The 12,776-nt window shown below is 40.7% G+C and overlaps 1 protein-coding gene across 1 annotated transcript in view; it reads left to right on the top strand.

Moving 5' to 3' along the window:
• The window catches only part of nherf1b (NHERF family PDZ scaffold protein 1b), a 38,310-nt gene extending 28,960 nt beyond the window's left edge, over positions 1–9,350 (top strand). Inside the window, exons 3-6 of the mRNA XM_023265416.3 lie at positions 1,686–1,839; positions 5,753–5,796; positions 7,840–7,959; positions 8,044–9,350. Coding sequence (XP_023121184.2) covers positions 1,686–1,839; positions 5,753–5,796; positions 7,840–7,959; positions 8,044–8,181 — 456 coding nt within the window. The 3' untranslated portion in view covers positions 8,182–9,350. The remainder of the gene's footprint in view (positions 1–1,685; positions 1,840–5,752; positions 5,797–7,839; positions 7,960–8,043) is intronic.
• Positions 9,351–12,776: the final 3,426 nt, after the last annotated feature.

The raw sequence follows: 12,776 nt of genomic DNA, 5'->3' as shown, positions 1-12,776 counted from the left end.
GGAAGAATTATCTCCGCATACTGAGTATTATCCATCTTTAGAAGAGAAGGATGTAACTATAATTTGGTCTGATGAGAAACAAAACTTCATTAAAATTTTCAGGCCTGAACACAAGTGAGAAGTATGGAGCAGAGACAAAAATAATAAAACTGTAAAATCCCCACAGCACATGAATAAAAGTGTGAGTTTTCATGGAAAACATGAAATTGCCTGGGTGACCCCAAACTTTTGAACAGTTGTGTATTTGCATCTCTGATAATAAAGAGATATTTTGACAATGAATATTACTGGTTTAGAGCCTGATAGCAAAGAAATTTGTTTTGAATTTTGCTGTTGATTCCTGCTAAGTTCTGCTTACGCGTCTTTTATTAATGTGATGACGTCGTTGACTCTGATTTGCAGCGATGGTATGGGATTGTTATCTAATCAGCAAGCCTCAGGACCAGCTGACAGAAGAGACTTTTTGGTGTTACGGCTTGAGGGTTTGTAGTTTCTGAAATCTCAGTGTCTTGGATGCTTGATTTGAGATGGAACCACAATTTAACCTTAATAATCAGTGGGTAGCGGCCTTAGTCTGCCCTGAATGCTTTGGTTGGTATTTTCCTTTGGGTGTTTATTATAGCCCTGCAGAATATAGACCACTATGTGATGCTTCTGAAGCCCTAATCACTTGGGTTTAATGATGCTGTCAGATATTATAGGCCAAACTCTAACTGGTATTTCTGTCTTGTTAAACGTTCTCCTAATTGCATAAAATGTTCTGCTTGCTTTTTGTTTCACTGCATTCACTGTCAACAACTGCACGTGTGTAAATGCAAAAACAAATAAGATTACATGCGCAGGAGAAAAAAGCCACCGACACACAATGAACGCCTCTGACTCATTCAGTGTAATACTTTTTATAACACACGGTGAAATCAGTGTTGCTTTGTCCTCCACCTCCTCTCCCTCCCCGACAGAAAGTGAACAGACAGCATGAGAAAAAGAGTAAAATGAAGGAGGAGAAAGAAAAGAATATACAGAAGGATTAGAGGGACTGCAGGGTCTGTGTGGGAGCCTGGAAAGGGGTTTCCAGTCCCCGAGAGGGCCCCAGACGTCCACACCACCCACTGAGGAGCGGTGCTTTGTGAGGAGTGGACAGCCATTGTTACTGCTGTTACTGGCCGAGCAGCTATTGTCCAGCTTCCTCTGTAGGACTGGCTTAGACGTGCAGGTCCACCCTATGACCTAAACACACACACACACACACACACACACACACACACACACACACACACACACACCCTTTGAGACATTTCTCACATGCTTTCCCATGGAGATTTTACACCAGAACACTCGGCTGGTCTCAGTAGAGCCACCTGACAGAGTTAAATGGCAGCAGATGTAAATATGAGGAGTAACGAAAAGGGCGGTTGAGGACTTTGTGAAGATTGTTTTGCAAGTCGTTGAAAGTATGCGAGCGTGCGTTTGTGTGTGGACACACAGGATTTCCTCCCCCGGAGCCTCTGGCAGACAAAGTGATAATATTGAGAAAGAAACCCTGACAGTGATAAAACAGTTTGCTCACTCCGGTGTGGGAACAAAGACAGGCAGCCCAGAAAGAGAAACAATAGTGACTGAAGGATTTCCAGTCATGCCGCACAGTTTAAAAGATGTAAAAATAATATGTCCTCCTCCCTTCTCAGGTGAACGGCGTGTCGGTGGAGGGGAAGACGCATTCAGAAGTAGTTGCTGCCATTAAAGCCGGCGGCCATGAGACCCGGCTGCTGGTGGTCGACCCCGAAACGGACGCCTTCTTCAAGAGGTGCCGAGTGACCCCCACCTCCGAACACCTGAGCGGTGAGAGGATGAATTCAGCCTCTACTGTGAGGGATGGAGTGAATGACTGCAATTAGGTTGTAAAGTCTGACTCCGGGTTCATGGTCAGTCAGTGTTCACAGACACGTTAGAGACACCAGACGTACCCTCATCTCCAGTAAACAGCAGTAAATTAAAAGTCAGTCACACATTCTTGGCTCTGCTTTTCTCTCTCCTCCTTTATTTCTTTCTGTCTTTCTTTCTCTCGATCTATTCCTGCTTTCTTTCTCTGCCAAGGATCACAGACAGACACAGAGAGCCACTTCCTGCCCCCCCCCACCTTCATCCTAATATTGATGCCCTGCAGGGGAAAGTTAATCTTTTAGACATAAATAGACCACATCAGAGTCAGACTGCACTGACTGAACGTATTGTTTTTAAGGTTTAAAGGCTTAGCTGTGGAGCTCACTCACCAAAGTTTTGCACTGAAATTTGATACTTAAAAACAACTATAAATTGCAAAAGTTACAAGATGCATCTGAAAGTGCCGGCAAGAGGACGTGGTTTTATTAGTTTTTTCTTTTTATCTTAACAACAAGGTCAGGGAATACTAGATGGCATTTAACCCTCTGAACTCTGGGATTAAAAGGCTTGTTGTCTTAAAGAAATGGCCAAAATTAGACCATTTATCAGATTTCGAAACTGTCAAAACAAAAAGAATCATCAAATCTTTTGCTTTTCCATCAGGGAAATGAACCACATATAAGCTTAAATTCACTTTATTCTACACTATCAGTCAAAGTTGGGACACACCTTCTCTTTCAGTGGTTTTTATTTAGTTATTTTCTACATTGTAGATTAATACTGAAGACATCAAACTATAAAAGAATAAATATAGAATTATGTTGTAAACAAAAAAGTATTAATCTTCAGTATGAATCTACAATGTAGAAAATAATACAAATAAATTGAAGTATTGAATGAGAAGGTGTGTCCAAACTTTTGACTGGTAGCGTATATGTCTTGTTTTAAAAATTTGCTAAAACACATTGTTTACACTAACTTCATTCTATAAAAAACAAACAATTCTGCTTTCCTCAACTGTGAACGTATTAATGACTCAGCTGCAATCAACAGTTATGCCGAAAATACAGAGAATTTTCAGCAGAACTTGGTTAAACTGCAGGCTGTGTTGACACAAAGTAGTTAGTAGACAGGTATGGACATAGGTTGTATGGTATAGATATACAATTTTCCAGTGTTGTGGGAAAAAAATATTGCACATGTTGATTCCTGGTTCAATTGTTGCAGAATAAATAATCAAAGGAAATCAACTTTACTTTTTTCTTAGCTTTATTTAGGATAAATGGCATTACAACTATATTCCCTCTGTCTCTAGCCATGGTTGTGCTGTTTCCGTAGAGGTGCAGGACCTTGTACTGCAGTGAAAAATGGTCACACGGTGACTAAAAATGCCCAGAAACTGCCTGGAGTTCAGAGGGTTAAGTCTGATCTCGGTGTCCCTGCTGAGGCCCCCAGGGGGAGCCCTCATACAGCCTCTGATCTGGCTGCTCCCCTCACAGTGCAGCAGCTGGTCCTCAGGAAGGTGGGACGTAGGGGTTCGGTGGAGCGTCTAAGCACCAAGAGGCTCCTCATATAGATACGATTCTGCCATCCGTCGGCATGGCAACAACAGGGGTATGAAGGGAGGAAGCTGTATCCGTGTCATAGTCAGAATAAGGAAAATTATTCACTAATTATACTTGTTTATGATCTGTAATGTTTTTCCAAGTGATTTTAATGAATTAGCTGAACAGTGGCGAAAGAAATATCCATATCATTCATTCCAAATGTAAAAGTACTCAGTTAAAAACAAAATTATGTATTAAAAATCAGAATTAAGTAAAAGTACGTAAATATAGTCTTCAAAATGCACCCAAAGTATTTGCAGGTTGAGCAGTAAAATTGCTGCTGTTGCTGATATACAGTACTTGGATATATGACATTACTGCATTGGAAGTAGTGATACATCATTGTGTAGCGGCAAAGCTAATATTAATGAGGGCTGCAAATAAAGTTTATTACTGATTAAACTGTCAAACAATAGAAAAAATACCCGTATAAATTCCCACTATCCAAAATGAGGTCCTAAGGTAACTTGGTTTGTCTAATCAAAAGTCAAGAACCCAGAGATGCTCAGTTTATTATCATGTATCCCAAAAAATATCCATCAAATATTTGTTATTTTTGTTTTAAAAAGACCAAAAGGATTATTATATCATTAGAAAACTTCCTAATTAATAAGTCTAGCTGTCTCCTAAAGGTCACACGATAAGTATGAAGGACCTTGAGATTAGTAACTGGTCAGAAAAAATACATTTAGATTCTGATACACAAATCTGTAATGGATTTTCTGATTTTCTTTGCCTTTTTTGTAATCTAATAGATAATTTGATCTCTTATTTATTTAAATTCCTTGTTAGTGGAGCTGATAAATATCTCAAATGTGACAAGAGGCTTCACGTCAGTGTTTCAGTGTTTTTATGTAAAATCCTAATCTCTCTAGTAATTATAGCTGCTAGATAACTGCAGTGCTGTCCAAAGCACTTACAGTGTGTAACTGCATGCACAGTACTAATGACTGTAACAGTAAAAGCATGAAGTAGTGCAAAATAAAAACTATTTCCAAATTCTACTTAAATACACACTACTGTTCAAAAGTTTGGGGTCACCCAGACAGTTTCATGTTTTCCATGAAAACTCACACTTTTATTCATGTGCTAACATAATTGCACAATCATCAATGAGCCTTTCAACACCATTAGCTAACACAATGTAGCATTAGAACACAGGAGTGATGGTTGCTGGAAATGTTCCTCTGTACCCCTATGGAGATATTCCATTAAAAATCAGCTGTTTCCAGCTAGAATAGTCATTTACCACATTAACAATGTCTAGACTGTATTTATCATTCATTTAAAGTTATCTTCATCGAAAAACTGCTTTTCTTTCAAAAATAAGGACATTTCCAAGTGACCCCAAACTTTTGAACGATAGTGTAGCTCTTGGGTAACTGTAGTTGGCTTTTTCCTCCACTGTAGTTGAATGCATTGACTCTTAAACCAGCAGTGTTTGAGTCCAGGATTACAAATAATAACGCTCTACAGGGGAGATTCCACAGAGGAGTTTCCCAGGTAACTGCCTGCACTTCACATGCTGCCCACTCACAGGGCACCTGCACACACTGACTCTTCACATCCAGACACACACAGCATCTCTGCGATCAGCCAGGCCGGCCAGAACCTTTGTTTGGTTTCCAAGGTGCTCTCTCCAAGTGGCCTCTCAGGCTTGAGCTGGAGCTGTATTAGGACCTGGAGAGGCTCCTCTCAGAGTCAGGGACACAAACACAACAAAGAACCGAGGACTCACAGCTCAGATTAACTCTGAAGGACCAGCTGATATCTGCAATAATTAGCTCAGAACACTTTTTTGGCTGTGCAGAGGATCAGAGGGATGGAAGGTAGGCTGCAGGCACCGCATATCTAAATGTGGTTTAATATCGCTTGTAGTTATATGAGAATGTCAGTGCATTTCTATGTCAAACAAGATGGAAAAATGTTCCACTTTAGCTATTTGAATGGTTTATTGGAGGAGGAGGGAGAGGTAGAGTGGACCAGGAGCTTCTCATAGAAGATGACCCACACATGCATAATAGATAATGTGCTCATACCTGTGCTATGTAATAGAGTAGGTGTTGGTGGAATGAAAGGTGAGCTGCAGGAAGACTCTTGATCCAGCAGAGGGGATCTCTCTGCTCCAGTGGTGCCTCGCTGGGACTGAAGGACATAAAGTACTATGATGACAATAGGACCAGCGAGTCAGTGAGGAAGAAAGGCAGGGAGAGCTGTATTTCTGGAGACCATGAGTGATTGTTGTGTGATTTCCTTGTGAACAGGTCCGCTGCCAGAGCCTGTCATTAACGGAGGGATGGAGGAGAAGGTAAGACTCACCAGCAGCAGCAGGTCTATCACACAGAGGGACACTTGGAAGTCTGCAGAGACATCATTTGGTTTGAAAATCTGCTCCAGAGCAAAGCCAAAAGTAGGACTTGAACTTTGAAGCGAGGGGAGATTTGTCAGTCTCCCGCAGAGGCCACTTCCCTCCTTGCCGAAGCAGCATCGATAGCTCAGTCTTAAAAGTTCTGCCCTGCAGCTCCTCGTGTGGCGCAGTCGTACAACCCAGCAGGGATCTTATTTTTTTCAGGTGTGGTGTGCCACATCAGAGCTATTAATCACAGACACGTACTGAACACACTTTCCTGTGATTGTCTAAACATTCTGGTGCTCATTGTGTGGCGCTGCATAGAAAACTCCACCCAGCTCCATTAACTTGTGAATTATTTAACAGAGAGTTTACACAGAAATAGTTCATAGTGTAGCGTGTAATTGGCATATTAAAATGGAACAGCTTCATGATAATCGTGTAGAGGGATTTGAGTTTAATCCCAACGAGACACAACAGCTTCCAGAAGGAGTAAAGGAGCAGTTTGACATATTGAGAAATACTTTCCGGTGGAGAGTTAGGTGAGAAGATGGATTCCACTTTCGTGTCTGTGAAAGTTCTCATTGTTAGTTGTATCGCAGGAATGCTTTCTAAAAGGCCTCTCAGGTTACCGGAGTGTCTCGTTCCCCTGCGAATACTTTTATGTAAATCAGCGTTGATGGGTTGAGATAATGGCAGCCTGGATGTGAACAAACTAAAAGAAAGTACTGTGTTTACAGTGCGTGCCGGCCTCGCTCTTGGGCACCCGGCCAGATATGCAAAGTGAAGCCTGACCCGGACTTCCCGTTACTCGGGGAACTGTATGTGCACCAGCAGAGTTACATGTTCCACGTATTGTTGCGTAACAAGCGCAAAAGGTTGGAGGAGCGAGAGGTCAGGAAGAAGTCAGGTGGGAGACTGTAGGGAGGGTTCAAAATCTTAACTGCAATCAGGTTTTCAAGGTTTATGTTTGTGATACTGCAAGTAATTGAAATTCCTCATCCTGCAACCTTATCAGCTCATTCAAACTGCTGCACATTGCTGGGGAGAAAAATTAATGAGTGACGAGTAGTTCAGCCAGCAGGAAAAACAAGGTAGAGTTACTTGGATTTCACAAATCTCTTGCAAAACAAAGTTTAGATTCCATGACCTTTTCCACAGATATTCTCCACAAGAAATACCTCTGTTTAGTGATTCCTTGATCATTAAACAGACTTAACTGCAGAAATCTTTCATTTCTTTGGCCTTTTTATACATTTATTTGTGGAGATAGGCAGTAAGGGAAGGCATTTTTATGTGTACAGCAAATTTCAACAGCAAGACAGTTCAAAGTGCTTTATACAAAACATAAAATGCAGCAAGCCAATGTGTAAAAGGAACATATAGCAATATAAAACAGACATTTCAACACAATTAAGAGTTATGTAGTCAATAAAAAATAAGATAGAAAGGAATTAGTGCACCTTAAAATATTCAAGAGCCTCAGATTTGGTTTGATGAAAGGCAGAAACAAACAGAAAAAGTCTTCAGGCGTGATTTGAAAGACCTACAGTTTTCTGGGAGTTTGTTCCAGATCTGTGGTGCATAAAAACTGAAAGCTGCCAGAAAGTAGACCTGGAAGGTCTGAATGGTTCAACAGCAAATCACAAATATATTTTGCCTCTGAAACATTAAATGCAGAATCAAATCATGAAACTCACTGTTGAACTGAAGCTACTTGAAGACATGTTTAACAGTAAAAAACCCTCCATCACATTTTATTTCTACTGTTCCTGAACAATCTTTTGTTTTTGTGAAGCCCATTATATGTCTGAAAGGCTGGTTTGAAAATAGTTAATCTATAAATGCCACTTTTTTAAATGTACACTTGTGTTTAACAGGAAAAAAAGCAACTCAAATACAAGTCTGCCCCCTTGTGGTGAAGTCTATAGCTGCATGAAGGCTAGATAAGGCTCATAGTAATGAAGTAAGGAAGTAATGCTGATAAGTTTGTCTCTGCAGGTGAATGGTAGAGTGGCCAAAGAGGCAGAGAGGGACTCAAAGCTGTCCGTCAGTCCTTCTCCATCCAACGCCTCGTCCAACGCCTCGCTCACAACCCCGCCAGCAAACACCCCGCCTGAGGTACGACGCACAAAATACACCACAGCAGCATGTTCTCGCCAAAATCTGTTCTCCATCAGCATTTTGTTGTCCTTGTTTCTTCAGGGTCCGATCACAGATGCCATCCCAGCTCTCAATATGACACTGCAGCAGGTCAAAGAGCTCGCCCACCAGAAACGCTCCAACAAGAGAGCCCCGCCAATGGACTGGACCAAGAAAAATGAACTCTTCAGCAACCTATAGGGCTCCTCACCTCACCTGACACACACACACACACACTTTTATTTTTTAGGGATTCTTACCAGAAGACATCAAAAAGATCATTTTGTTAATCACCATGACGGCGAAAGAGAAGTTTAACTAAAGGCGCCAGACAAGCCATTGTGTAAAATATATGATTTTTCTTATTATTATTATTGTTATTACTCCATGTGTTATTATAAGCCAGATATTAAACGGTATAATGTGCTACTAACATGAAAGATACATTGGCCAATGAAAGAGAACTGGACCGTGTTGAAAATGTTCATACTAACATTTAAAACACTGAAGTGTCTTCTGTTAGAGTGACAACATTAAGAAAAAGACAGCCAGACAATCAATTCATTTATCTCTATTTTGCTTTATGATCAGTTTTTCACTATTAAACATCTGACAGAAGAGTTAAATTCACTTTCATTGCTTTTATTTCATTTGTGTAGTAATCTTCTCTTATTAAATTTTTGAGAAATATCACATTAGAGCTCTATTTGTTGTATTTTTGAAGAAATATATGATTCCAAAATAAACAATGTCGCTTCCTTTATAAACTGATTTCTAATATGAATCTCTGATCTCTGTTTTGGGAAATACTTGCTGATGGCTTTAAACTGGAAATAACTGTATTTTAATGTATGTATATATATAAATATATATCATATATCATGTATATTTTTACACTTTTGACATAAATTCGTCTCTGAAATGAAGGTTAAAGCCCATGCTGCCACTCATCTGCGCTTTGTCTGGTCCACACTTTATTGAATGTGAACTACAGTATATTGTGACTAACTTATCCCACTTTTTATCAGCTATCATTGCTGCTGTGAATGGCTCCTCAGTTCACATATTTAGAATACTGAATATTTTTATTGCTCCAACAGAAATGAGAATTTATGAGATTTTTACATGTTTCTGTTGATGTCTTAAAAACGATAACTGTGTAACTTTTAAATCACCAGAAGGAATGTCTGTGCTTGGGTAGATTGTATGCATTTGTCCAGTATTGACAACAGTGATCATTTTAAAACCGAATGGCTGAATCTATGAAGAGTTTTTTGTAGTTACTGTTAGCAGTAAACGATTTCTATACTGTAATGTCAGTCTTGAACATTATCCTGTTATTTGAGAATTAATAAAACTATTCTCCAGTGCTCGCATGGTGTTTTCTGTGCATTATACACTCACCGGCCACTTTATTAGGTACACCTGTTCAACAGGTGCCAATCACTTGGCTGCAACTCATTTAGGCATGTAGACGTGATCAAGACAACTTGCTGAAGTTCAAACCGAGCATCAAAATGGAGAAGAAAGGGGATTTAAGTGACTTTGAACGTGGCATGCTTGTTGGTGCCAGATGGAGAATGGGCAGACTGGTTGGAGATGAGAGAAAGGCAACGCTAACTCAAATAAATACTGGTTACAACCAAGAAATGCAGAATACCATCTCTGAATGCACAACTTTGAAGAAGATGGGCTACAGCAGCAGAAGACCACACTGGGTGCCACTCCTGTCAGCTAAGAACAGGAAACTGAGCTATAATTGGCACAGGTTCACCAAAATTGGACAATAGAAGATTGGAAAAACATTGCCTGGTCTGATGAATCTCCATTTCAGCTGTGATATTCAAATGGTCAGAATCTGGCATAAAGAACATGAAAGCATGGATCCATCCTGCCTTGTATCAACAGTTCAGGCTGCTGCTGGTGGTGTAATGGGTCCCTTAATACCGACTGAGCATCATTTAAACGCCACAGCCTACCTGAGCATTGCTGCTCACCATGTCCATCCCTTTATGACCACAGTGTACCCATCTTCTGATGGCTACTTCCAGCAGGATAATGCACCATGTCACAAAGCTCAAATCGTCTCAAACTGGTTTGTTGGACATGACAGAGTTCACTGTACTCCAAGGGCTTCCACAGTGTAATGGAAAATTTGCTTTGTGTCCTTAGTATAACCTCTGTTCCAGTTAACCTTAGTATAACCTTTCAGTGTAACCTTCACTCCAGTTAACCTTTGAACTCATAGGTTTTAATTTTAGGTATAGCTTCTGCTTTCTGTCAGGTGAAGATAAGGTCATCATGCCCCCCGATGTAGCGGTTCCCCATCGACCACTGCTAAAGCAGGAACTTCACTAGATGTGTAAACCACAAACTCAGACTTGATGCCAAGAACTGTGTACCCGGTACCAGGAACTGTGCAAAGGTGTCAGAACAAACAATGACTTAAGTGTAGCCTGCCAAGCAACAGCATGAGTTTGATATCATTCACATTTTTGTGTAGGAGAACGTCTGTACTATGCATTGGACAGAGAACCTCACCAACAGCTTGCGAGCTGTGTGTTTGACCTTCTCCCTCTTGCAAGATAATAAATAACTCAAAAACAGATCCAGTCAGATAGAAGCTTTTGTTTCTTACCTTGAGCCTGGTTAAACAGAAAACTCCAAAACAACAGTCACCAGATCTCAATCCAATAGAACCTTTGGGATGCAGTGGAGTGGGAGATTCACATCATGAATCAAATCTGCAGCAACTGTGTGATACTATCATATCAGCATGGACCAAAATCTCTAAGGAGGAAAATAAAGGCATACTACAGTTTATATTACTCATCTCTCTGCTTCCTCAACCACTTACATTCTTCCTGTCAGCCATTTCTGTCATGCACAAAGCTTTGTTGGTTTTGTGGAGTTTGGAGCAGTTGCTCCTGACCACATTTTGTCCTGTTAATAGTAGACAGAGAGATGAGGATGAAGTATTGTATTGAGGTTATCTTGGCTTGTGACCCACCCTCAGGTTAAATTCACTCCTTAGATGTGTAAATATCTTGATCAGCAACAATAAAACAAGTGACAGGTAAAGTGTATGATTTTAGATTACACCGTGATGTTCTGCTGGATAAATTGGCTCCTGGTATTTATGTGGATGTTGGTTTGATATGCATCCACATTGTTTAAGACTAAACACACCCCAAAATAGCAACAGCACTAAGTGATGGCAATAGCATCACCCAGAAAAACAGTGCACCTCACCAGACCACAAAAACTACTCAGGAAAAGCTCAAGGAACCTGACAAAAAGCCTACAACATTAAAGCAGCATCCATATTCCCCAAACGTTACACACTACGGGAAATCCATATCCAGTAGGTCCTGTTTCCATGCCACAGTGGGTTAAAGCAGTTTTGCTATCTACATATGCAGGGATGGAAATAATGTGCTGAAGCTTTAATTGTTTTATTAATCAATAATTCACCAAATGCAGAGAATTATCTAAAAAAAAAAATATGTTTATTATACTAATGTGTTTTAAATATTCAAACATTAATCAACATGGCCATCCATCCATCCATCCATCCATCCATCCAGTATCTATACACCGCTTGATCCTCATTAGGGTCGTGGGAGGCTGGAGTCTATCCCAGCTGGCTTGGGGTGAAGGCAGGGGACACCCTAGACAGGTCACCAGTCTGTCACAGGGCTACATACAGAGACAAACAATCACTCTCACATTCACACCTACGGACAATTTAGAATAATCAATTAACCTCAGCATATTTTTGGACTGTGGGAGGAAGCCGGAGTACCCGGAGAGAACCCACGCATGCACAGGGAGAACATGCAAACTCCATGCAGAAAGATCCCGGGAAAGCCGGGACGCGAACCAGGGACCTTCTTGCTGCAAGGCGAAAGTGCTAACCATCCATCCATCCATCCATTATCTATACACCGCTTATTCCTCACTAGGGTCGCGGGGGGTGCTGGAGCCTATCCCAGCTGACTCGGGCGAAGGCAGGGGACACCCTAGACAGGTCGCCAGTCTGTCGCAGGGCCACATACAAAGACAAACAATCACTCTCACATTCACACCTACGGGCAATTTAGAGTAATCAATTAACCTCAGCATATTTTTGGACTATGGGAGGAAGCCGGAGTACCCGGAGAAAACCCACGCATGCACAGGGAGAACATGCAAACTCCATGCAGAAAGATCCCGGGAAAGCCGGGACGCGAACCAGGGACCTTCTTGCTGCAAGGCGAAAGTGCTAACCAGTTCAATTCAATTTTAGTTATGTAGCATCAATTGACAACATATGTCATTTCATGGGATTTAACATTGTAAGGTGAAGACCTTACAAATTTAGAACAGAGAAGCCAACAATCCAGAGTTCTCTTTGGATTCTGACAGTGGGAAGGAACCAAAACATAACACAAAGTGCCATCATAATTGATGCAACAAACGTCCAGTGCAAGAGCTTTGTACTTTACTGTGTGTGCATGTTTCTGCATATGGTTTTAAGATGTCAAAATTAAACAATGGACCATATGATTATTTGTAGTTATTATTCTGCAGACAATCATCATCCTGTTTCTATGAGTTTCATGGCATTTGACAGCATCTTTCAGCTCACGGCTTTCATTTTTTATACTTCAATTTTACAGTTTTTGATTCACTCAGCTAATTTCCATAATTCTACAGTTTCGTGTAGCAGATGCTTTTATCCAAAGCAACGTACATCTGAGAGTTGATACAACACAAGCAAGGATCTAGTCAGGAGAAAACAACAGGGATAAGAG

The sequence above is a fragment of the Amphiprion ocellaris genome, chromosome 19 (assembly GCF_022539595.1).
Source record: "Amphiprion ocellaris isolate individual 3 ecotype Okinawa chromosome 19, ASM2253959v1, whole genome shotgun sequence".
NCBI classification, from domain to species: Eukaryota; Metazoa; Chordata; class Actinopteri; family Pomacentridae; genus Amphiprion; species Amphiprion ocellaris.
The sequence above is the reverse complement of the archived record's forward strand: the minus strand, read 5'-3'. Positions and strand labels throughout refer to the sequence as shown.